Source organism: Chelonoidis abingdonii, chromosome 3, assembly GCF_003597395.2.
Source record: "Chelonoidis abingdonii isolate Lonesome George chromosome 3, CheloAbing_2.0, whole genome shotgun sequence".
Lineage (NCBI taxonomy): Eukaryota > Metazoa > Chordata > Testudines > Testudinidae > Chelonoidis > Chelonoidis abingdonii.
In genome coordinates this window covers 76860656-76887924 of record NC_133771.1, presented here as the reverse complement: position 1 = coordinate 76887924, position 27269 = coordinate 76860656, and the positions used below count along the sequence as shown (strand labels likewise).

Sequence of the window (27269 nt, the reverse complement as noted above, 5' to 3'; positions counted from 1 at the left end):
GAGGACTTGTAGTAAGACCACAGACCTAGCCCTGTTCCATTAATTCAAATAGCTGCATTTGTATTGTTTCTGAGAATTGACTTATTCTGTACTTCAGCTAGTCAAAAATCAGCTTCTGGATACATGTAGTTCAAAATATACTGTTAATTTATTAGTATGCTCAGAAGCTGGGAGCTGGTGAGCACCTTACATTTTATCAAAAAATAAAGATCTTCCAAACCTCCTTTCCTGTTGCCAATTTCATTTAGTCTAATAACATATCAGCATTCCACGATATGTCTCCTGCCTGGCTTGAAATGTATTTGTTATCCATGGCATAAAGAATGAGCTATGAGAATATTTTTTTTTATTGTTAGTGTTGGATGTAGGTTCCGTGGTGGCTCACCAGTTTAAAGAGCATGGTTATGTCTCATTAAAAAATTCTGTATGCAGTGTTGTTATAGCTGTGTTGGTTCCAGGATATTAGAGAGACAAGATGGGTGAGGTAATATTTTTTCTTGGACCAACTGCTGCTGGTGAGAGAAAAATTGTGACATCTAAATTGTAGCTTGAAAGCTTCTCTCTCTTACCAACAGCAGTTGGTTCAATAAAAGATATTACCTCACCCACTTTGTGTCTCTAAAAAAAATTCTGTGGCAAGTGTTCATTTTACCGTTTTCTAGAGCTGAAGATGTTGTGTTGACCTACGTGGGATTGTTCAGTTCAAAAGTAACTTTGTCATTAGCACTGTATTTACACTCCCCTCTTTCCCCCTTCTCCCCCCCCCCCCCCGGAACTCTCATTTACAAAAGTCAAAAGTTTATTCTAAACATAGCAAGAAACACAATTCTACAGATCCCTTACCTTTCAAAATATAGTTTAATCCTCCAGAATTCATTCCTGGAGGAAGAAAGTGTTTTAAAATTGTTATAGGACAAAAAGTGTACTTGTGCATGGGGGTAGGGGGAAGGAAATGGATCTTTAAACGGTGTGTATTTGATTGTATCAGTCTGCTAAATTTTATATCTTGTGTGTTGTCATGGATTGTAAGCTCCTCAGGATAGGGACTGCATCTTCATATGTGTTCAAACGGTGTCTAGCATGATGGGTTCCCAGTCATGATTGTGACTTGTGACAGTGACAGAAACAAATAATAACTAATAGCAGCCTCTGTTTGTTAGCAGAGCAGGAATATATTTTAAATATTTGGAGAGACTTAACACTCTGCCCCTCCTTTTTCTCTGTTGAAAATCAGGTTTTACTCTGTTAGCTTTGGACATGCCCTGTACAGCTCCATCAGATCTCCAACCACAGCCTGTTTTAGCAATGATGCAGTTGTTTGGATGGGATGATATGGTGTGTCCCCAGCTGGTATCAAGATATCTCAGTCATCTAATACAAAACAGGTGAACAATTTAAACTTCTTGTTCTTTCTGATCCTTTCTAGCATACAAAGGCCGCTCATTCGCTCGTTGGTCTAAAGGAAAATGTTACTTTAAAAAGCAGTGCCTCTCTTCAAGTGGTCTCGTTTCTTTGTTATAGATCTTCTGCAATTCTCTTAAGTTCTAGATTCCTTGAATGTATTATAGTTTTGTCCTCCTTTATTTTCTAAAGCTTTTTTCTTATGGCTTTGGATAATGAAAGTTGACAGGTAGACATTTAAATTGCAAAGTTAATTTTTCTTTCATGCAGCAAGTCACTTTTTTTTCCAAACTGTTGTTGCTAATTGGTACTGGAAAACTGGGATCTAGACAATAACTCTGTATCAATACTCTTCTGAAGGCCATTACACTGCAGCTAAATGAAATGCCTTAACCCACGCAGTATTGTACTTTATTTAGTTCCATATTGACTATTCCTCCTCTTCTACTATTGTTATCATCCCTACCGTTTAAGAGGTAAAGCAGTAGCACCCATAGTTCAATTTTAATATGTCGAATGTTATGACTTGGTAACATCTGTTTATCCCCTTTCATTCATGCTTACAGGTTTTAAGCCTGAGTCTTAATATTCCTCCGGACTTTTTATGATATTGCAACAGAGCTCTTACCCTAGGTGCTTAATATTAAATTCAAGAGAAATAATTAAATATTTAGGTTTCTATTATAAGAAAAATATTTAGGGAGGGGTGCAGTATAGTATCAATAATATCCAAAATAATAAAATTGGACTTGTGGACTTTTTTCATCTGGCAATCTTGTACTAGTTTTCACACAATACTAGTGTCTGAGACTGTAAGAATGAGCACGTTGAGTAGAATCCTAAGATTTATTTAACAGACTTTTGCCCCAATCCTACAGACGTGAACATGCTTAAATGTATGGGTGTTGGTAGTTCAATTTACTTAAATGGGTCTGCATAAAGTTAAGCATGTACATAAACATTCACTGAATCAGAGTCTTCATTTTGAGGGGGGAGGGGCATCTCTCTTTCACTCTCTGCGCTGGGCTGTATTTAGCATTGGCGGTGAAGAAATTAAACCACATGTTAGTTATTATCCAAAGTAAACCCAGGTTATGATTCTGTTGTGCTTCAAAATAAGAGAGGAGGAAATCTCAGAGTGAACTCTGGAACAGCTAGAAGTGTTGCAAAATCTTGCTGGCAGAGACAAGGAGCAAATGTGGCTGCTTATGGCAGACAGGCGCTGTTCAAAGAGAGAGGAGAAGGATGGTCCAGTGTTTAGAGTGCTAGCCTGGAACTTAGACCCAGGATCAATTCCCTTCTCTGCTTTCCTGTGACTTTGTATGCCTAGGTTCCCTCCCTGTCAAATGGGGAGAATAGTACTTTCCGCAGAGGTATGTTGCAAGGTGCTCAGATACAAGGATGAGGGAGTGATAAGTACCAAAGGTTTATTTGGTAGGAATCAATATTCTTAACATAGCAACCCTTTAATTTATATAGATAAACAAGGCAGAATTTTTGATCATATGCTTCATATGTTTGTTTTCTTACTTTAGACAATTTTATAGCACAAGTCACTGAAGTATCTAAGCCAGGGATTGGCAACCTTTGGCATGCAGCCTGTGGGCTGGGTCAGTTTGTTTACCTGCTGTGTCCACAGGTTCGGCTGATCGCGGCTCCCACTGGCTGCGGTTCATCGCTCCAGGCCAATGGGGGCTGCAGGAAGCGGCAGCCAGCACATCCCTCAGCACGCTCCACTTCCTACAGCCCCCACTGGCCTGGAGCGGTGAATCATGGCCAGTGGGAGCTGCGATCAGCTGAACCTGCAGACACGGCAGGTAAACAAACTGACCTGGCCTGCCAGGGTGCTTACCCCTGGCGGGCTGCGTGCCAAAGGTTGCCAATCCCTGATCTAAGCATGGGCAACCTGGCGCCTCATGATTATGGTCTGTTAATGATTTTTACATCAAATGAGCTAAATTTACAAGCAAAAAGATGATTTTTTTTCTATCAGCCCAGCAAACTCAGCCTGGTCTCTGAGATCAAAACTGGATTCTTTCTACATGATGTTTTATCACCAATTATAAATGTTCTGCACACAAATTATGGACATCTGAGCAAACTGTCAGTCAAGATCAGCATTTGGCACTGTACATATATCATGCTCTTCAGTAAGACACTTGCTTAACTTTAAACCCATTGATTTAAATTGGGCTCTTCACAACTTATGAAGTTAAGCATGTCTTTGGAAGATTGGGGTCATAGTAGGCACTCCTGTTCCAGGAAGTTAACCATACAGTTTTAAAGACAGTATTACGTGGGTTTCACAACAGTAGATTGGAGAAGGGGGAAGAGGGATAAGATAAGAGTAACTGTCATAAATTCATGTATACACAACTTAATGAATCATAGGACTGGAAGGGACCTTGAGAGGTCATCTAGTCCAGTCGCCTGCACTTCTGGCAGGACTATGTATTATCTAGACTATTCCTGACAGGTGCTTGTCTAACCTCCTTCCCAGTGCAATTGAAATATGCAGAGGAGATGTTTTCTCCTACAGCCAGGAATTCCTACTGCAATTAAGTACAATTAGACAGGCACATGCTGCTTGGGCAGAAGAGCAGCAGGAACTCATTAGATAGATGAGAAAAGTCCGTAAGGCTATGGAACATCAGAGGAGGGCATTCCAGCACCAACTAGTGTGATTGAGCTCTTTGCCTGGCTGACTGAATTTGCCACTCACCCAACACCTACCTGGCATGATACCCACTCATTAGGAGTCACATGAATCTGCTTCATCTGCCACTAGAGTTGCCATAATGCCCCCTCTGTCTGCCTCCACAACAGGTACTCTTGGAGGAAATCTGTGCTAGTGCACAATGCAGAATTTTGGAGAACTTAATGTTTTTTTGTGCATAATTTCATTTCCCCCCACAAAAATGGGCTGCAGTGCTGCTGGCTGCCACTAGGGGTGCTGGACCCAGCAGAGCCCAGCTCACACATAGATGACACTGCGTCGGGGGGTAGTAGAGTGTTCCTAGCCACTGCGGTTCCCTGCACGCTCTGAGGGAAAGAGACAGAGCTGTGCAAGAAACTCTACACAAGCCTGGCTGGGACCCAGCAACAGATTGTTTCTCCTTCTGGATCCATGGGTGGTAGGGGGATGGGTGTCTGGGTTTGGGGGGTCACGGCTGAGTTTTGGGTGGGAGGGAGCAGGTATCTGGGCTAGGGGGCCACAGCTAGGTTCTGGAAAGAAGGGGGCTGATGTCTGGCCGGGGGGGCAGGGGGGCACAGCTGGCTTCTGGGAGGGAGGAATGGGTGTCACCTGGGAAGGCATGGCTGGTTTCTGGGAGTGAGGGGACTGATGTCTGGGCTGGGGCATATGGCTGGGCATATGGCTGGACTCTGGTGCAGAATTCTCCCAGGAGTATAAATTGCATCACACATGTAAATATTGTGAAATGGTGCCAATTTCATAATACTTAAAGTATATATTCAGTGTTGAAATGATGTTTGGTCCGACAGAATATTTTCAAATAATGTTGGGGGTCTAAGTGGGACTTGGCTGCTGGAGATATCTGGGAAGTGTGCTGCCATGGACTTGTGCACTTGATTTTTCTTCTCTCTTACACTGTTTTGTACACAAGTATAGCTATACTGGCTCTGATGTAATTCGTCCTAATTTGCTGTGGTGTAAGCTAGGGGAGAATCTGGCCCTCTTTGTGTTTATAGAAGAGGATAGTTCCTTTTATACTCCCTTGTTAGTCACTTCACAGTCATTTGTGCCATCTCTAGATTGCCTTAGTGAGGTTTTTCTCCTTAACTATTTTTGATTGGTCATAGTCTTTTTTGCTGAAACAAATCACCTCTCTTCCAAGCAGAGAGAGACTCCCATTGCTGGATTGAAAAATAAAAAACTGTACAGATTTTCTATACATCAGTTTTGTGTCTTACATCTGACCTGTAAATTATATCGCCACATATGGCACCAGTGAATATAGCACATCACCTGTATCTGGGCATCTGTAAACTCTGGGCAAAATTCTGTAGGTTGCATGTATTTAAAGGAATGCCAAGTTTGGCCCTCTCTCTGTGTTATGTTTGTATATAGTTATAAATAAGGTTGCTGAAAACATTCTCTATAAAACTAAAGTAAAATGAGGCTTTTTTCCAGGTCTTTACTTATTTCCTTTCCCCCCACCACTGTATCTGTGCAGCACATTGTCTGAAGCTTTTTCTGGTATGGGACATACATCCTATGAAGCCTTGTCAGTACGTTCTTGGTTTCGATGCATTTTACAAATGTACATTGATCAGCCTGCTGGTACATTGACCAGGACAGATGCTGAGCGAACAGTTGGTAAGTGTTCACATTTCCCTAGTGTTTGAATTGCTGTAACGATTCTATATAGCAAAAATGGCATATATTTTCAACTAATTACAAAATATATTTTTGTTTGTATTTCTTTACTTTTACCTAATTACAAAATGTGCTGCTTTACACGGCTTGTGCTATTTCTCAATGTTTTGCGTGTTCTATATATGACAAATTTATCACAAACAAAGATAAAAGAGCTGTTTCCTGGGAAGCAAAGAACAAAAACTTGCTCCCAAGGAGACAAGCTATTTTTTCCCCCATGAAGAACTGCTCTGAAAAAAGTGAAAATCTGAAGTAAATAACCAGGAATCATGCTGTGAGCTCCCTAAAAAGAAAAACATTCAATTATGAATAATTCTTTCCCATTTTAGATTGGATATTTTGCTTTCTTGGCTGCTTCATCCTTATGTGCTGAATGATATTTATTCAGACGTATTTAGAATACTACACTTCTAATTATCCTCTGGGCAAATCTTCTATAAAATATTGTTCATATATATTCTGTAAATTTCTGGGAAGGCTAATGGTAGAGTGAAAGGGCTTGGATTACTCCTAATACTCATTACTCTCACCCAGTGTTGGATACTTGCCTCTTTTAGAAACAAGCCTTTTGTCTAGCAAGAAACCTTAACTTATGGAATCTTCATATTTTAAAGACTTCTGAATCGTGCTTTACTTCATGATTTTGTTAACAGATAAACTGATAACTCAACCATAGGTGGAGTTGACTGGCAAAGTATACTATGTTCTCAGTTATATTCCCTTTATAACAAACAGGGAAAGTTTATGTGGAGCAGCTGACTGAAATGACAAGGTTGGTTTTTAAACTCTCAGAAATAGAAAACATCTTCTCAAAGGCACATTTTGATGAGTCCGTCTTCAAGCAAGACCCTAAGAATGCTCTTGTTCAATTCATTAAGGTACTGCACCTCTTATAAACGTGGTTCTACAGGACAGTTACAATGTGCAATGTAAAACCAAAACTTGAATGTGCTTTTTTTTAAAAAAAAAATATTTAGCCAAGCTTCAGCACAGTACTTAACAAAAACAAACAAAATCCAACAGAGTCTGATCTATTTAACTTTCTTTATATTCTCAGGCTGTTGGTGTAACTTACAGCGGCCTTCAGACTGTAGCTGAGAAATCTGCCATGGTAACAAAGACTTTGGAATATCTAGGTGACGTGGTAAAATATGTAAAACCTTATTTGCAGAAGAAAGGACCTGCTGAAGGCCTGCAGCTCACTTACTCGATTATAGGTAATTATTTTGCAACCATGCATCATCTTATTTCATAATTCAGTAGCACAGGAAATAGTTTTGTGTATGGAATGCGTAAAATATTGTGACTCACAGCACCAATGAACAACTTTTTGTGTGGACTTTTTAATAATCTATTTTCCTGATGTTTAAAAGAGTAAAGATCAGAAAACTACTAAAAAGCAAAATTCCTAATTTTCTCTTTTATCTTTCTCACCCTTTTATCTTGATCCTCTGAAACAACAATATTTTTTCTCCTCCAAAAAATAATCCTTCCTCTATAGATGTGTTGTGAATATAACAAAGTTTAGCTTTCATTTGAAATCATGAGGTTTTAATTTTTTTTGTGCACTGAAAATCTTTACTGGAACAAAACAAGGAAAAATGGCAACTGAATGGGATTTTTTTAATCTGCAGTATCTTTGCTATAATGCTATGGTAGTGCGTCTGACTATGTAAATAATCAATTAAATGAGCATTACTTTGGCACTCTTCTCTTTGATCCTGTGTGCACATTATTAAAGGCCATATTCTGGGAGCCTTACCCATACTGAATAGTTCCTTACTCCTTGAGTATTGCCATTTAAAACCAATGGGACTGCTCAAAGAATAAAGTGGTATTACCTATGAATAAAGGTGCCAGAATCTGACCCAAGACCTACCTACCTTTAAATAAAAGATAAAGAGGGCAGTGTGCACATCTATATGTGTAGTGAAAGCACCATCTTTAAAACAGTGGGAATTGTTTAATGAAGTAAGCAAAACTAACATTTGAGTAGAATGCTTAATGTATATCTGATTTAACAGAATTATTGATGAGTAAATGTTTTTATTTTCTGATTCCCAGATCTGTATATTCTGGTACATAAGCTATCAACCAAATGAGCTGTGTTAAGTATCCAGATGCCAGAACCATTTTTATATAATAAAGTGACTAAAGGGTAATTTTTCCCTCTCTTTCCTTTCCCATAGAAAAGGGTGATATTATCAGAATCTGAAATTGTACCACTCGATACAAGAAATTGTCCTTTTCCTTCAGTAAAAAAGTAGTGAAATGGGAATTATGGTTTTGTTCTATCAGTTAAAGTCATCTCAGACATTTCTTCACCTGCTGTGAGCTTGTAAAACTGCAGTCACACAGTAAGATGCTTTCCAGATAAATCTGGAAGGCTCTCAAGTATGGGCGTCATATGTGTCTCTAAACTGCATTGCCATATGCCACCAAATACATAGTGTCAGTGATAATGGGCATAGAACTCTGGGTCAGAGTGATTATGCTTCTTCGAAATATTTGTGTATGGTAGTTGGAAGAAAACTGGGCACTAGAAAGCATTATTAGAAATATTGCCAAGTGATCACTGTGTTTTCTTTCACTCCCCAAGATGAATGTTGTTGTTCCTTGTTTTTAGAGATGGTAATGGGTTGACTTTTATATGTTAATAAGTCTTGTAAAAGCCTATTTTTGATCTCTTCTGTGTCTTATTCAGTCTTGAACATATTTCCTTGGGATGCCCCCGTATTTTGTGACGTTGGAAACCTTTTCTTGTTTATAATTGGATATACACTCTAACTGTGCTCAGTTGATCAGAGCTACTTTGTATGGGCAAGAACCTGTTTTATTAGACTGTTTATATTAGTTGCACTGTACTTTGAGTAATAAAATGCTGCTGAGTATGCAGCCATTTCGTCAATAAGAACTGCACTTCAACTTTAATGAAGCTGTTCCTGGATGTCAAGGTATTTTTACATTAACACCCTTTTACAGTCAGTAAACTAAGGACAGAGAACTGTGAAAATCAGTACACAAAGGTGTTGAAAAGAGGTAAGAAGTGCTGCTCTTACATAGCATGGAAGTTTTCAAACTATTGACCACCAGCAGTCTATGGGGAGGCACCTGATTATGTGGGTCCGGCTTCTCTTTGTTTTCAGCTGGTAAATTGCATTAAAGAGAGTTAAAATATATATAAAATATTTTCCTAATATTGCTCTTTCATGTAAACAATGTTCTTATTGCCATAGGGCTGTTATGCAGTTGTGAATGGAAGCTAAAGGTAATCTGTCTGTTGAAGATGTGATTCACACTGAAAAAGTTTGAGAACCCATATTATGGCATGTGTGGGAGAGGCAGATGTAGTGTACAAATATGCCAGATACAGTAGTTAAATAGTGGAACACTTAGAGCATAAAGGTATAATAAGATGGGCCCCTTTTATGTTGTAGCCATTCCTTTTGCGAATCAACTTCACTGTAATTGAAATTACAATTTGTATGTTATTAAGCGTTGAAACAATTTGGGACTTCCATTTTGCTGTACTATAAATGGACTTTCATTGTATCCAGGTTCACTAAGAAGGGTGGACTGTACTTGAAAATGAGACAACTGGGTTGCTGTGGTTACCTGTGGATAATGTAACAACAGATTGCCTGTTTGGAATTTTTTTTTGTCTGCTTGTAATTTACTTTTTTGGGTTTCTTGACTATTCTTCAATAGGAGGCCTTGTAAAGTTCTGGGCACCAATACTGGCAACTTCCAAAGCACAACAGCTTTTGTTCCGCATCATAGATAGCTTGCTATTGCCACTTGTCGTGTTTCAGCAAGACAAAGAGCTGCCTGCCGTTATGCTGTCTGCCATTCGGGAAAATCTTCCTCTTTATCTTCAGGTAAATATCTGAATTCCTTTATTTGCAAGCAACTTCTTGAACAGCAATGGAATTCTTTTTCTACAAAAATGCCTTTGATTTCATTTAAATCAAGCACAAGCAGCAGTAGCATTTTTCTTCTTGTGGAGAGTGGGGGGAAAAAGAGCCACCCCAGTTGGTTCACATCTCCCTGAGTACATGTAGCAGTGATGGAGGATGCGTGATCATTGTGTATAGAGAAGATTTAGCTGACCTGTTGCCAACACTGGCTTGTGAAATGAGGGACTTTTGACACAGCAGATCAAATAAGCATAATGGATAAAGGGACACTGGTTGAGATTAGAAAGCAAACATGTATTTGAAAATGTACCTTATTAAATATACCTTAACATTCTCATTTACTAAGGGTTAGATCATTTTAAATGGTGGTTTTTTTTTTTGTTTGTTTTTTTGTTTGTTTTTTGTTTTTTTTACTGTTTGTTGTATCTGTGTACTTTCTTAGAAGACCCTGTTGTTATCTCAGTAGTTTGACAGTGGATTTGGTCCAGTCATTGGTTCCAGTCTGTTTCCCTCTGACCCTCTGCACATTCTCATTTACTCTCAAAATGCTGTAAGGTTTACTGGAAGTGCAGGAGGTTGTTTAAATTGGGGTGAAGGAGAGAAAAGACCTATTTTTAAAATAAATAATTAAATGTGCATATTATTTTCTGTAAAATGCTTTTTTACAGTCCCTCAGAACCTAACTTTGAGCATAAACTTCTTGCTACTGTTCTTAAAAGCAAGTAAATAATACAAGGCAGTAATTAAATTCAGAGGTTGTGGTGACATTGTAGACATCCCACAGCTTTCTTCCTTTATCCAAAAGTCATATTGTGATTGATGGCATGTCATAGTAAAATTAATGTCACTATATAGTGACATAAAAGTATATGTCTTAGTTCTTATGCTGGTTTGTGGGAATTTTGAGACACTGTCTACACCTTGTGACCATCTAGAAGCTGATATTACTATAGAATGTGGGTGCCTGCTTGCTAAGTGGTATTTCATCCACAGAGTATATTACACTGGTGCTCTGTAGTCTGTGCTGAAAACCAATAGGCTTCTGGGTGTAGTTTTCAGATAATGGTTTTCTATAAAGTCCTAGATGGTTGGGTCCTAGCTCCCTGGCAGTGCTTAATTTGTACCAGCGCTGAACCCCAGCACCCCTGGGCTTGCTGCATCAGTTATGAATGTAAAAAAAATTGCCGGAGCCCCGGCACCTCTTTCATTACAAATTAAGCAGTGCTCCCTGGTTTCGCTCCCTGACACAGTCCTTATTGAGCTCCCCATGCAGGACACTCCCTACGCTGCTGAGTGTGGACCTATCTGCTGGATCTGTAAGCTTTTGAGCACCCTGCCCTGAAATTGGTCAGACTCCAGGCATTGTCTCTGTCCTCCAGCCTCACTCCTTGAATGCTGACTTTCTGCTAGTACCCGTTTATGAAAGTGAGACCCCACAATCCACTTGTCCTAGGTTGCAAGACCAGTGCTGCGCCCCCCCCCCCCCCCCCAATCTCCACCATAGCTTAAGCACACCTTATCCCAGATCTCTACCATAGTGGATAGTCCAGTTTAAAGTTTAGCCTTTCCAGGTGAGGCTTTGCAAAGTACACATGCTGTATTCATAGAGAGAGCCTAGAGACTTACAGATCCATGCAAAAAACCTGCATTCAAAACCCTTCCCTCCTTTGCCCCTTCACTACTCCAAGATGTCTTTGGGTTTGTAGCCAGTCCCTTCAGGAGTCCCTGGACTTGACTCATCTGACTCAGTCTTCTCTCCCTGGTCATGCATTCTCCTTGTTGACTCCTGTAAGCAAGGTTAAGCTGGTCTGGCAGTCAAGATTCCCTCTAAACCAGAAACCACGTCCCATTGTATGCGCAGCATCTGAGTTTTTAACAGCCAGTCCTAATGCCTGATTTTTTTGTTCTCCTTCTGGGGATTTTCCATGCCTCTGCAGACAATGTAAGGAAAACCAGTTTCCGTAGGCTTGAACCATCCCATTGTTTCTAAGGTGCTCTTACTCTTTGTGGCTATGCATGCTAATGACTCTTCATTGTTATTGGCCTGGGAGAGATGTACCACCAGTGCTGATAACAAGTGGCTGATTCCAAATACAATGAATTTCATAAAATCCACCGGAATTCATAAGTTTGTACGTAGACAGATTTGCCAAACCATTACACTCCCCATGTGATACTATTGGAGTTGCAACTGGCAAATTACTCAAGGCAACAGGGCCCTGATTTAAAAAGAAGGGGGCTAGTGACCTGGCTGTCTTCTTAAGGGGTCCTCAACTCTGGAACTTCCCTAACTTATACTGGCAAAGCCCAGATCTTTTAGGGATATGGCAAAGCTCCTCTCTTTCTCCCCCCCTACTTTTTTTCTTTTGATTTTCTGTGTTGTGAGTACTTTGAGGGCTACAGCATGATTAGGTGTGGTTTATTAGTATCTCAAGTAAGTATTATTGTGGGAGTTCATTATGATCACTGTGATATGTTCTACCCCAAACTGTAGGTATGTTTTAAAGAGACGAAAATAAATATCAGGTATATCTAGGGTGCCCATTGCATGTGCCTGAATGCCACGTGCATAAATTAAGAACTGCATTAAGATTGGCCATAGTGTGCTTTGTAGGTTTGTCTCAATTATACTTACTCCATTTATTTTATTTTATTTTAGTTAGCTGCTTAAATAAATGTGAGCTAAAGAACTTATGCATGAGAGAAATTGATTTGACACCCCCCACACCCATTTTGTCCACTTAGCCACCATTAACTGGAAGCGAGAACACCATATAGTCAGGAATAATTTGAGCTTTCTATAAGCATATAAAATAGCTGCAGCTGCAGTTTTGCTGATAAGGGTAGAAAGTAAAATTGGAGGAACCAGGAGAGTGGGTGAAAGAGTGGATAGCTGACTTGGGATAGGGGTGTTCCCGATTATGAGTTTTTGTTGATATGATACTAGAAGCTGCTTGCTGATGTTAAGAAAATTTTTAGTTTACAAGGGGTTACTGAATTACGCACTTTGTTCTGCGCAACCTATTAAAACATGTGTCCGAGTGCATGAGTTGGAGAAGTTCAGAGAGGTTTTCTACGAGCTGGAAGGCTGACACTCAAGTCCCCAGCAGGTAGGAGGAAGGCTGGCCATCAGAAACCTACCATTGACCACTCAACACCATCTCAGACTTTTGGTAACTATATCTGGGTTGTTCTAAATTGTTGCTATTTTAGATGTGTGCTTTGGACTCAATAAAAAGGGATTGGGGGCAAAAGCACTCACATTTGTACCAATCGTTCGTCAGAAGAGGAGCTGAAGAAAAGATAGTTACCAATAGATTTGGGTTCAGAAAAACCTAAGTAACATGTACACATCTCGAGGGGTTCCTGATACCCAGGGTCCATTCTCCACTACATTCAGGATACTTACTGGAGATTCTTTAGTGTTCCCTAATTAATCCAGCCTTCTCAGGCTTGCTGAGGCCCTGGCATCACTTCACAATTTCAAACTGGTAATTTTTCTTATCTTAAGAGGTGCTGAAGGAAGGTTGTTTCTGCTACCATTGTACAGACTGTTCTTGTGACAGCTGATGACCTAGGAAATGCTGTAGTTAAGAATTTGATAGGATTTCTTGTCAAAGTTGTGTGCAGAGTGGTTAAGTGTCAGACATTAGAAAGTAAGGCGCCAAACAAATGAATGGATGGCCATTTTAAAGTTTTTATGGCACTGTTTTTAATTGTGAGATGAGGAGGCAAGGCATATAACATCCAATATTAGGCATTTTATTCCTTTGGAAACATCGTTGTAGAGCTGGTTTTATGTAATAGTGAATTGCTGAAGTTTATTACGGGGAATCCGAAAATCATTCTGATTGCTGATAAAATGGATTTAGAAAATGATTTGGAGGAGTGTTGGTATAATTTGCCAACAGGGATGAAGGTAACAGTGTTTGTGCACTAAAACTATTATTTCCAAATTTAGTGGTATAAATGTCTTATAGAATATGATGTGTATATGTGGAATGAATATGTATTATATATATATATATATAGGGGCCTGTAGTGTCCTCTGTTCAAATTATCAGTATTATTTCTATTTAAATACAGAAGTGTTATAAGAGCTTCATCCTGAAAGGCACTGTGCATGCGCAGCTTCTGTTGTCTTTAATGGAAATGAGCATGCTCAGCATCTCTCAAGGGACAAGCCTTCAAAGCCTTCATCTGTACTGTACTGTACTGTACTGTCAGAGATCTGAAGAAGTTCAGTACTACATTTTGTGAATTATAGCATGTGTTTAATAGGCACTGTACAACATTAATTGGTGAATAGATTTATTCCATCAGCAGGACTGACATTATATGTCATCATTAGACAGTTTGGTGTTTCTGCAGTGAATAGTACCAGCAGTCCATAGTAAAAGGTCTTTCTCTCTTCATAGGTGATTGATGGATAGATGGATGAATCAGAAGAAAGAAGCATTTCCTGGCACAAAGAGTCCCTGCTGTTAGTGCACACAGAAATCTATTGCCACTCTGCTTAAGCGAGGAGATGATGCTGGCATGCACGTCTCCTCAGGAGACTTTTTTTTTCTTTCTTCAGAAGATGCCTGAAAAACATGATAAAAGTGGAGAAAAATAAGGCAGCCTTTATCAACATTCTTTGTAATGCCTATCTGCTGTATAAAGAAGGTCTGTGTGTCTGAAATGGATGAGGTCAAACCTCCAGTCAAAACCCAGTCAGCTGCAGTCTAGCAATGTAGGTTCGTCGTCTCCTTCACACAAGTGGGCAGGTTCCCAGCTAACTTCTGACAGGATCTACCAAAAGAAAATAGTACCCATGCTTGTATTTGCTTCGTAGGCCACTGGTGGCATGAATGTTTCTCCAAGTCACCTGACAGAGCTTTTGCTCAATCCACTTTGCCACTTAGGATATGGAGCTGGCAAAATACCTCAGTGAAGCCAAAGTCTCTGATGCTACTGCATCAACTCTCTATCTTGGCCTCCATGGAGATCCTGCCTTCTCTAAACACTATAAGAGCAAGAAGTACTCTTTGTCACCAAACAAAGAGCCCTATATTGCACAACAATTCTGACATGCCTTTGTGTGGGGAAAAAAAATCAAAGCTTCTCTTTCAGAAGGTTTGAGGAGGCAGGAGAAATTTATTCAGCATCCTCTTCGGGGTCTGATGACTCTTCACTGAGGCGCTTTAAAGAAGACGACACGAGCTACCTAATGAGATCAGTGCCCTAGACTTGACTGAGGATTCTGCTACCACAGAGAAGTGTGTTTTCCTGATGCTCACAAAAAGAAAGGTGTTTTCGCACTATTTCCAATCTAGAGTAAAGGTCCGTGAGAGGGAAGACCCACCCAGGAGGTGATAAACTTCCTCTGCCAAAAAGCATATAATACTCTCCCCTAAGGAGAAGAATGGTCTGAGCGCCTTTCTAAAAATAGACTCCCATATTACTGGGTGATCTACAAAATCATATATGTCTTTGAAGAGGTAGCTTTATCTGATCCATCAAACCGGAAAATGGAAGCATCTTTAGGAAGGTATTTGATTCAGGAACGAGAGGCTTCAGCACAATTCTAAATAAATCTTTTGTCACCAGAGTTCTTTTTGTTTGGGTGTCAAGATAGATAGCTCTATCTTTTCATAAAATAATTAAAGAAAAATGAAAAATAACTTAAATCATATTATTTTGGCTACTGATGACCTAGAATCAGTGATGCTACTTCAACTTTGTCAACATTTTTGTTAAATTTTTAGCCAGTGAACATGTCACTGAACTTCAGAACAATCACTTCCATCCCTGTCATTCAGTAAATGCACACTTTTTGGTATTGTCTTCGTTAGGATGGGTAAATATGTTTAGAAGCAGAATTACCCATTTCCTAAGAATAAGATAACATACTATCAGCCAAGTGGATTATTCTTGTCTTTTCACCTGGCTGCTCTGAGAATTTGCCTTGTTTCTCTTAAGCTCAAGGAGCGTTCCCTCATCTAATCCTTTAATAATAATAGTTAATGTTGTTAATATTATTATTTCTTCAACCTGTGGAAAGGAGAAGCTGTAAACAAGTGTATCCTATACTCCCAAGTTATGTGGTGTTCTTCCTGTCCCTCCGCTCAGCTAGATGAATGTCTTTTCTCTCCTGTTTCTAGTGTTGAAGCATTCAGGAGACTTGAGAGTAATCTTAGATTGCAGATAACTGTGCTAGTTTTTGCAATAAAGGATTTCAGTATGGAGTATCTTAAGTCTTATTAACAGCTGTGCCACAAGAAGCAATCTTCCAAGTACATCTAGTGCAGCATCTCATGAGAAGATACAAGACCATAATAAATAAGCTTCAATAACAACCTGCATGTATTTCACATAAGACACACTTAAAACATTCTTTCAGTGGTATTTGGGCTATCCTCAGGCAACATCTATCTGTCAGACAGGTCCTTAAGCTCCTTGGTTTTGAGGTTCTGGATTTCTCTCTTCCCTGAGAATGGAATCAAAACATCTGTTCTCCAGAAAAATAACTCTCCATTCCAGAAAACGTCAAGAAGCCTCCCGGTTTGTTTGATCAACCTATTAGTGTGAATTCCAAGGAAGTTTCTGGTTTCTGAGTGCACTCCACATTGACACTTTGTGACTGGATGGGGCTATCTTTTTTTCCCCTCTGACTCATCCTTCTTCCTGTCAGTCACCAGTGAAGGGAGGAGGACCCATTAGGATAGACCTACTCTCACAGAAACCTATTACACAGGTAGGGGATTTTTTTTTTCACAGCTATATGTATATATTAATTTCACTAAAAACATTATTCAGCTCACTCATTGGGCAGACATTTGCTGCCTAGTTTATTCACTGTGTTTTTTAATGGATTTTGGTTTTGGTTACAACATGACCAATGTAAAAAAAAACAATCTGTTGCAGGCTTTACACTGCTACAATTTTTCTTACATATGTCTAATGATTTTTCACCTTACTCTGTAAAATAAACCACAAGGAAAGAGGCAGCAAGAAAAGAAGCAATAATGAATTATTGCATAGTCTCTTGACACCACCATCGTGAGCTTCTTTAGGGAGCTAACTTTGTTCTGATACCTGCCACTGAAATGACTTCTAATTTCTTTTTTCTGTTTTTAATTTTTGTGTATGGTGGTGTGTATATTTTACATCCAAAATTAGAACTAGTCTAATTTTTCATTGAAAAAAATGGCCGTTTTCAAAAATTAAACATTTTCACCAAAAGTTGTTGACATTGAATTGTCTCGTTTTTGTATTAAAAAATAATAATCATGACATCATTTACCATTTTTTTTGTCTTGGATTTTGGTCAATAATATTTCAATAAATTTTTGTTTAAACTCAATTGAAGAAAAAAAGAGTGACACTGAAATAAAAACAACTTTGACATTTCAACATTTTTCAGTTTTTACTATTTCTGACCAACTGTCTGCAAAATTTTGAATATAAAATCATATTTAAAGAATGTGCTGTGCCAAAAATAACATAGAGCAGATTTTGGAAGCTGAAAAATATTATAACTTATCTAGACTATGGACCAGAACACTGCTGCTGTGAATTTGGCTCTACCCCTATATAAACTTGGATTGTATACAATATTTTCTTCATTCTCACATATGCCTCTGCCACTGATATAATTTTAGCAGTCAAATTTATAGCTGGCTTATTGCCAGGACAAAGTGAAATTGATGTGATCCTGGTCAGTTTCAGTCTGCATCATCTTGAGTTGGTATAAGATACGGGTACACTTTTATAGAACTGTTATAGAATCAGCATGATCATTTGAGTAGAACAACAGGTAAGGAAAAACACCTTTGCAGCCCTATTTCATCAACCTTAGTGCCCCCATTAGGAGAAAATGACCAGGTCCTTCCCTGTGTAGAGTGCATCACCAGCTAGGATGGTGTCATTTACACTTGCTTGCTGTAGAAGCACTATAGGAAGAAGTGACAGCACAGTCCTTGCTATAATCCTATCCTGAAGGACTGTCTCACAAAGAAACTCAAAATTGTAGGAAAACAGAACTTTGGCCATCCTGCAGCAAATATAAACTCACTATTACAGTAGTGATCGGAGGCCTCTCTCAGAATTGGTTTTCCATTGATGTTCCCTTCTCTCTGCTGTTTGTTTTCACTTGTAAGGACTTGTCCAGATTAGGGGTACCTGCACCAGTGTAATTAAACATTGTAAGTATACCAATCGATAGCCTGTACCAGTGCAAAGCAGAAAGTTGTGATGTACTCATGATAAGTTGTGCTGAAGGAAGCATTGCCTTAAACTGGTATAACAACCTCCCTACCCAAAAATCCAGTATAGCTGGTGTCTAAGAAACAAATTTGTTTCATGTCATACACCAACACTCTCCTATCAGATCTTTATTCTAAGAGTTACTTTTTCTGTTATGTCATTAATAGGAACAATATTTAACTTCACTCGGTGCCTTTTGTAGTCCAGTATCACAACGTGCTTTACAAAGCAATGAGATTCCCTATTTATGCAGGTTTCAGAGTGGTAGCCGTGTTTGTCTATATCAGTAAAAACAACGAGGAGTCCTTGTGGCATCTTAGAGACTAACAAATGTATTTGGGCATAAGCTTTCATGGGCTAAAACCCACTTCATTAGATGCAGTTATGCAGTGAATGTGTGAGCCACAGTTACCATTCTGCATGCAGCAATAGCTCACACACAGCTTTAGGTATCAGAAACTGTTGCAGTTAGAAGGGGAGTGTTGGACACTTATTTATATTTATACTTGTTAATATTTTTTACTTTCCACAGGGCTTGTCCTTTATATGCTGTCAGTCCCAAACTCAAGGTGCCTATTTGAACCAACTGCTAGGAAGCGTTATTCAGCAGTATTTTGGGCGCTTTCTCCCTCCTTCACCAAATTCTCCAGGAATTGGACAGCATCCCATGCTGCTGGCATTATGCAATTCTATTACCGTCCCACAGACCTTACATCTGCGGAAGACCACTGCGCATGTCATAAAGTAAGGCCTGAAGAAGGACCAAGCCAGTTTGTAGACACCTAGACTTAACTTCTTCCCAAATAATCCATGGGGGGACAATGGTATTAATTAATTTATTATTATTATTATTATTATTATTGTTTATATTGAAGTGCACACACAGTCTTCAGTCTGGATCTGGGCCCCATGTGCTGCGTGTTGTACAACACATAAGAGACAGCTTTTAATCTAAATTAAGTCAAGATGCAATAGTTAGCTGTAGCAAACATCAGAAGGTGGTTGATGGTGGGGGAAATGAGGATAAGTGTAATGAGAACACAGATTATACAGACCAGCTAAAAGTATAATTTTTAGTAGCATGTCTTTTTTTTGTTTGTTTGTTTTTAGATGAATAAACAAGAGCTGTATGAATGTCTACAAGATTTACATTTTTAGTGACTTCTGTGTGAAAAGAGCTCTCATGTCAAATACCGTACATTATTATGTTGGTTTATTTCAGTTTTATTTTAAATGAGGTTGAAGTGGGAAAAAGATAAAGCGGTGCAAATATTTTTATTTTTGGTCTATTACTGAATGTGCAGGCTGGAAAACAGCAGGGAGAATAGAGACTCTGAAATGAACCTTGGTTCAGGACTCCGTTCAATAGTTCATCAGAGATCTTGGACCTTGTGAACTGGGAGCAGACACGATAAAGAACAGAACAGAAGGCAAATATCTAGCACTGGGGCCATTATTTATTTATTTAAAATTTACCCTTCTTAGCCTCTGAGCATATGTACAGCAGCTTGAATTTAACAATTAAAACACCACAAAACTATCTTAAAGTACTCTTCCCCAAACATCAAATAAACGTACTGCCTACTCCCCTCAATCAAATCCTTGAGAAACTCGACACTGTATTGTAACCTCTAATTAATGTGACAGTCTGGCTCACTGATGGGGCACTGGACTGGGAGGCAGAAGATCAGGGTCTACTTAGAGCACTGCTGTTGACTCTAACTGTGGGCAAATCACTTCACCACTCAGTGCCTCAGTTACTTAATAGGTAATGTTGGCATAATATTTCCACCCACCTCTGTAAAGTGCTTTGAGATCTACCAATGAAAAGCACTTTATAAGTGTTTAGTGAAGGTGGTGGTATTATAATCTATTATTTATTATTATAGATAGGTCTACTAGCATTGCCTATTATTAAGGTTGTGTGACACTTCCCATTATAAGACCCTGTTTCCAGTTGCTTATAAGTTTGCCAAATTTTTAACTTTTGGGCTGAAATTTTACATGCTGGGTTTTTTGCCTCAGGTTAAAGATATCTGGAAAATTTCAGACAAACCTGAGAACAGGGTTAGGGAAAAATACATTGGCTTGCCCATTTTAAAAAATTCTGGTGACCTTTTCTTTGAGACGCTCTAATGCCTCTATACTTTGAGCCAGGGCTTGAACTTTGGCACTAGGGTGGCTTTTTTGTCAGGAAAAATCCCCCCAAATTTGGCTAAATTATAAGCCATTGGAAAATCAGTAGAAACTTGCTAGAGCTTCACAGCTAAATTCCCCAAAGATTCCATCCATCATGGGACGGAGCATGACTTTCCTTGTGATTGTTGGTCTGGGCTTCTTATGGATACTGGAACTTGGAACAGAGGCCACGTCTAGACTACGCGCCGTATCGGTGCGTTAAAATCGATTGCTTGGGGATCGATATATCGCGTCTAATCTAGATGGGATATATCGATCCCTGAGCGCGCTTATATCAATTCCGGAACTCCACCAACCCCAACGGAGTTCCGGAATCGACATGGCGAGCCGCGGACATCGATCCCGCATGGTGAGGACGGGTGAGTAAATCGATTTTAGATATTCGACTTCAGCTACGTTATTCACGTAGCTGAAATTGCGTATCTAAAATCGATTTTACCCCGTAGTGTAGACCAGCCCAGAGATCCTGTCTCTTGTGTTCACAGTACCTTCCCACTGGCTCAGACAGCATGGAGGGAAAAGCTGGTTTATTCTAGAGCAGAGAGGACAAGAGCCAGATGGGAGGCATAGGGAATAGATTGGAACAAGGAGCTTTGATGCGAGACAGAGAAAAAGAAGGATGATAGGAGAGGGGAAACTGGAACAATGGGGTCGGGTAGGGAAGACTGGGGTTTACTGGACAAAGAAACTGGGAGGCAGGTAGGGGAGATGGGGACTGGGAGCCGGTGGGATGAGGGGTTGAGATCAGACCCAGGGAGCGTCTGGGACTGGTTGGGCAAGGAACCAAGGAGAGTGGAGACTGGGAGTAGGGGTGGGTGGGAAACAATTTTCTAGGCTTGTTAACATTTTTGAGATTTCAAAAATTTTCCTGTTCCAAAACAGAGATCTTTCCATTTTTTAAATTTATTTATTGGCAGAAAAAAACAGAGAGAGACCCCCACCATCCACCCCAGAATGCTGAATAGCCTGGTGGTTAGGGCACTCACCTGCGATGTGGGAGAACCAAGTGTAAGTCCATGTTCTCAATCAGACAGAGCAATTACTTGAACCTGGGTCTCCTACACTCATGAGTTCTCTAACCATTGGACTATTAGTTATTCTGTGGTAGAACACTCTCTCTCTGGTTTTGACCAGAAACTCCATCCTGCACCTGAGAAACAACATTCCCAACAAAAATTTTGTCAAAACTGAGAGGTTCCTGCTAAAAGTTTTGGTTTCAAGGAATCAGCATTTTGTGATTTAACCCATTTCATTGAAAAATTCCTGACCAGCTCTAGCTGAGATGAGGAAGGGAAGAGTAGGAGCAAGGTAGACTAAGGGCTTGTCTACATGTAAACCATTTCAGCAGCATTGCTATAGCTGGTTGGCTGTAGCGCTTCAGTGAAGATGAAGGAGTTCTACCATCAGCATAGGTAATCCACCTTCCCAGGAGGAGGGTAGGTAGGTAGGTTGCTGGGAGAATTCTCCTGTCAACCTAGTGCTGTCTACACTGGATGGTTAGGCCAGTTTAACTGCATTGTTCAGGTGTGTGGATTTTTCACACCCTGGAGCAACATAGTTATACTGACCTAATTTCCTAGTGTAGACCAGGCTTGAGACAAGTTGAGAAGCCTGGGGGGTAAGACTGACTGGGTGCCAACAGGGATGGGAACGGGCTGGAAGAAAAGTAGTATGTGATTATGTAATTAAACACTGTATCATAATACATACACCGGGGGGGGGGGGAGGGGCAAATTAACATTGTACAGGCTGACAGATCCAGAGGAGTGTGTACTGTAATGCCTTGTACTCAGTTTCACTGGAACTTTTTGTAATGTTGCACTTAACTGATTTATTCTTAGGGCATGTCTACACTTAACATGCTCCAGCGGTGCAGCTGCACCACTTCCGTGTAGACACTGCCTCCACTGACAGGGGTTCTCCTCTCAGCGCAGGTACTCCACCTCCCCAAGAGGCGGTAGCTAGGTTAAGGGAAGAATTCTAGTGCTGTCTATACTGGCGGTTATGTTGATATAGCTACGTTTCTCAGGTGTAGATTTTTCATATCCCTGAGAGACGTGGCTATACCAATGTAAACCAGGCCTTATTCTTCATGGGTAATATTTTTTTTAAGCTAGTGTTAGATATCTGGAAAGTTATTTTGCATACTCCATAAGTTATTGTATTACCTGATAAGTAAATGCAATGTTATGTTATTGTACTACATATATTTTCTCTTGAGCTCATAAAATCAAAGGGTTGTCTTTATATTTCAATAAACTCATTCCTAATTTCAGACTAACTATGGCTCAGATTCTTGCATCTTCTTGGTGAAAAACGATAACCAAAGTCATCAAGTTGGAACACTTAAAATGTGCTTGATATCAAAATTCATTCCTGCCCTAGGGTGTCAGTTACCATTTGTCTTTGTGACCAATTTTATCTTTGAGCCTGCTGTATTTATTCTGGCTGAGCAGAGGGTAGAGGTTGTCTGTCCCTTTACAATATAATGTTTGCAAAGACGAAGTAGTAGCAACTGTGTTAATATAACTTCAAACAATATTGGCTGTGAATAGTTAAAGTTCTTAGTGTTTTAGTCAACCAGAAAGCATGTAAGAAATAAAATAAGTGACTAAGAATTCTTAAAATATTTTGGAAGCCTATTTTCAAGGTCACGCTGTTCCAGATACTTTGTCCTTGGAAATCTGGTAGATGTTTCCTGGAAACAAAGGAAAAAGTCAACGTACAAAATGGGAGTTCTGTATGTTTAAGGAGAACAGATAATTGGAGTGGATATCTCAAATGGGGATCTGAGGAGAAGTTTGCCCAGAGAGTATAAATGCAAAAGGTCAAATATGGTGTGGGTTTGAAAAGAGCTTATGCATTTAAGGATATGTCCTTGGGTATTACTGCTTATAAGTAGCCATTTGCATGTGTATCATTGGGTTTTGCACAATCAAAAGTTGTCCGTTTTTGGTGTGGATTCAATTTTTGTAGACATATTTGAGCATTTGACTATAATTGTGATAACTGCCATTTCTGGGTTAGCACAACAGTAGGTGAGTTGCAAGCCCCTACATTGTGGTGCTCTACTGAATTGTGAGTAAGATGACCAGATAGCAAGTGTGAAAAACTGGGATGGGGTGGAGGGTAATAAGCACCTATATAAGACACTGTCCCTTTAAAACTGGGACATCTGGTCTCCCTAATTGTGAATCATTTCTAAGACTAAGACAAAGAGAAGCCAGTAGCTGATCTTACATAATGATAGAAATCAACTAATGGCCCTCCTGGTGATATACGACAATACTCTATTTAAAGGATGTAATATTTTATTTGTTGTGCTATTGCTTAATGAAAAAGTTATAGACTGAGCTTTATTTTGTTCCAGGGAAAACTACCTCCAGTTCAAAGGTAACTCCCCTCCTCCTCGCCTGGCCTCAGTTCTGGCTTTCATCCTTCAAGTATTTCAAAGAACAAAGAGCACTGAAGTATGTGACATTGAGTTGTTTCTCCCTGCTGTGTTGAAATGCATGGTGTTAGTTAATGAAACACAAGGTGAGATGCTTGTTAACTTTAAATATGCTTGTACATATGTAATATTTTATACTTACTGAGCACTTTTCATCCAAGTAGGTAGGTTTATTACACTGCAGAGAGTGGTAGCGGCACATTCCCAACCAGTACCATCCAGTTTGCAATTGCGTTAGCCAGCGTTAGGCCCCCCTCTTGAAGCATGAGCTGGCTAAGTTTTGTACTGCCATGACACTCTGTAGGATGACTTTCTGCCAAGACCAGAAACCCAACATAATCTAGGTTGAATACAGCTCCAAATTTATAAAAGAAGAAAATCAGCTTTACAAATGAGTATTATCCTAAATAAATTGGGGTGGAAGGAATGATTAACATATCGAGTACTATTTTGGGGGTGAAGGGGAGGGCAGGGGAGGAGAAGAGAGAGAGTGAGAGAACGAAGACCATCGTACTGTTGGTTATAGTTGATAGTCCCTGGTCTCAGTTCTGAGCAGGGTAGAATGGCCTGACTGCTTCCTTCTCATTCAGAGTGGGAACAATCTACAGAATACAAACAAAACCCAAACTGAAATATAGCTCCATTTCCATGGAGAAAGTACGTCTTTAGGAGACAATGCTTAAAATATATATTTCCCCCTTTTTAAAAAGACAGTGCTTAAAATCTGTGTATTTCAATCAAAAGTGGGGAGGTAAGAGTTGTATTACAGTGGTTCTCAACCACGGGTCCTGGGGGGGGCCCACAAACTGGTTTCAGGGATCCGCCAAACATGGCTGGTGTTGGACTCACTAGGGTTCAGGGCAAAAAGCTGAAGCCCTACCATGCAGGACTGAAGCCTGAGGCCCTGAGTTCCAGCACCTGGGGCTGAAGCCTGAGCAACTTAGGCCAGGTCTACACTGCGACTTTAAATCGGTTTAATGGCCGATATACCGATTTAACGCTGTATCCGTTCACATGACGTCGTCATTAATATCGATTTTACCGCCTCCTTAAATCGATTTCGGAACTCCTCCCAAACGAGAGGAGTAGCGCTAAATTCGATAGTGATAACTCGGATTAGGGTTCATGTGGACGGAAATCGACGTTATTGGCCTCCGGGCGGCATCCCAGAGTGCAGCACTGACCGCTCTGGACAGCAATCTGAACTCGGATGCAGCGGGCAGGTAAACAGGAAAAGCCCCGCGAACTTTTGAATTACATTTCCTGCTTGCCCAGCGTGGAGCTCTGATCAGCACGGCTGGCGATGCAGTTTGAAATCGAAAAAGAGCTCCAGCATAGACCGTACGGGAGATACTAGATCTGATCGCTGTATGGGGAGACAAATCTGTTGTATCCAGCTCCGTTACAGAACACGAAATGCCAAAGCGTTTGAATAAAAAACTCCAGGATACACAGCGCTGTGTGACAAGCGTAACGGGAAGCCAGAGACTCAAATGGACGCTCATGAAGGGAGGGAGGGGGTACTGAGGACTCCAGCTATCCCACAGTCCACAGCAGTCTCTGAAAATTATTTGCATTCTTGGCTGAGCTCCCAATGTCTGTAGGTTCAAACACAGTGTCTGGCGTGGTTCAGGGAACAGCTCCTCAGTTTATTCCCCCCCCCCCACCAAGTGAAAAAAAAGGGAAAGATTGCTGTGCTATGGCGTTTGCTCAATGCACTCTACGAAAAAGGCGCCAAAGGGTTGTCTGCTGCCTTCACAAAGGGAGGGGTGAGGCTGTACCCAGCACCACTCGGGGCAATGTTTTCTGCCCCATCAGGCACTGTGCTCTCAACACGGAAGTGGGAACTATGGGATAGCTGAGGAACAGCTACCCACAGTGCACCGCTCCTTAAATCGATGGTAGCCTTGGACCAGGGACGCAAGCAATCGATTTTGTGATTGCACTGTGGATGCGCAAACCCGATTTTATAACATCGGTTTTGTAATATCGGTTTAAACTACTTCGAATTAATCGTGCAGTGTAGACGTAGCCTTAGTTTCGCGGTGCCCCTTGTGGCATGAGCCCCCGGGCAATTTCCCTGCTTCCAGCCCCTTAATGCTTTAATATGGAGAAAAGCAGTTGTTGTGGGACATGGAGTTTTTACAGCATGTTGGAGGGGCCTCAGAAAGAAAAAGGTTGAGAAACCCCTTTTCTATTGAATAAGTCTGTGATTCTTTCTGTTCTTTATAGCCAACCAACCTGAGAATCATGTGATTTTTTTTTATTTTTTTTTTACAGTTAAAAAACTATCTAGTGAGATTCTGCAGTATATGGTAGAAGGCTGCCAAGCAGGTTTGGGAAGAGAACCTGCCACCCAACTGACTTCTGTGTTTAGGTAACCAGAAAATGCACCAACTGGCATTGCAGCTATTGCAAAGCATATGACAGCAAATGTATTTTTCTAAATAACTAATTATCCCTAATCTAATGCCCTGTTACTTGTTTATGGTACTTAAATTATTGCATTCTTGGCAGTGGTTTAAAATACTGGTTGGCTAAAAAGTGAAAGAAAAAAAAAACAGATTTTCCGGTGGATTCCATACTGTTTTGAAAGGCAAACAACAGAGGGATGTATTGCAACTATAATGGGAGAAACTCCTTTGGCAAATGGTGAAGCATGATGTCAGGGGTCAAATTGCCAAAGTGCACATACCTAAATTAAAAGGCACATCTGACCTTTTTTGCTTTTACATTTTTTATTATTGAAATTTCTAATTTGTGACATTCAGATTTTTCACTGTGAAAATTGAGCTTTTTACAAAACTTGATTGTATTGCCCATGAATCCCACTCCCATGTACATACAATGAACAAACTGCATGAGCCCAGTGCCCAAAGAAATTTTGCAAACATAGACCCTGATCCTGTATTTTATGGTGTGCAGGCCGACAGCTGTGTGGACAGTCCCACTGAAATCAGTAGGGCTCTGCCCACACGCTACAAAGTGCAACTTTTTCAGGGGGCATTTTATGTCTGATTTTGCATGCCCTCACCTCACCATTTTATTTAAGCCCTGATCCTGCAAGCTTCTCCACGCAAGAAGACACCTGCTTCAGGGCAGAGTGCCCTGGATGAAGGGGTCAGCCCACATGGAGCAGCTTGCAGGATCTCCGGGCTTCTAAGTTTTTCACTGGTAAAAATGTGTGCATCTACAGGGTGATCCTGTAGCATTAGCCTTTAAAAATGCAGCCCCTAAAGTATTTTGTATAAAATGAAAACTTTCATGCATTCAAGATGGTTCTGCTGATCAGACTCTCTTGGTAGTTGTTCCTTTGCACATTCTCTATATCTAGTTTTGTCCTTGCATGAAGTCCCCCTGTTTCTCCTTCAGGCAGTTTATCCAGGACTATACCACCGTATATGATCATCAGGTTTACAGCATCCTGGAAGTAGTGGCAGTCTTGGCTCAGCCCCTAGTTATCAGTCTGATTCCAACAATCACACAGTCCCTGAAGGATTCAGAGCACAAACAAGGGCTTGGCAGAAACACTGCGCAAAGGTACACTTTGTATTATTATTGCTTTTTGTCAGTGAACCACAGAGGTGTATTCTCTTGGTGGATGGCAACTTTAGACTGCAGCACAGATTTCATGTAACTGATGTGTAAGTAC

General features: G+C 40.2%; 1 protein-coding gene across 1 annotated transcript in view; it reads left to right on the top strand.

The window, feature by feature from the left end:
- Nucleotides 1–27269, top strand: part of MMS22L (MMS22 like, DNA repair protein) — a 152922-nt gene extending 125653 nt beyond the window's left edge. The window contains exons 16-24 of the mRNA XM_032774069.2: nt 1235–1385; nt 5598–5740; nt 6536–6678; nt 6858–7017; nt 9509–9678; nt 18500–18711; nt 23537–23703; nt 25898–25994; nt 26990–27269. Of these exons, the coding sequence (XP_032629960.1) occupies nt 1235–1385; nt 5598–5740; nt 6536–6678; nt 6858–7017; nt 9509–9678; nt 18500–18711; nt 23537–23703; nt 25898–25994; nt 26990–27254 (1508 nt within the window). The 3' untranslated portion in view covers nt 27255–27269. The remainder of the gene's footprint in view (nt 1–1234; nt 1386–5597; nt 5741–6535; nt 6679–6857; nt 7018–9508; nt 9679–18499; nt 18712–23536; nt 23704–25897; nt 25995–26989) is intronic.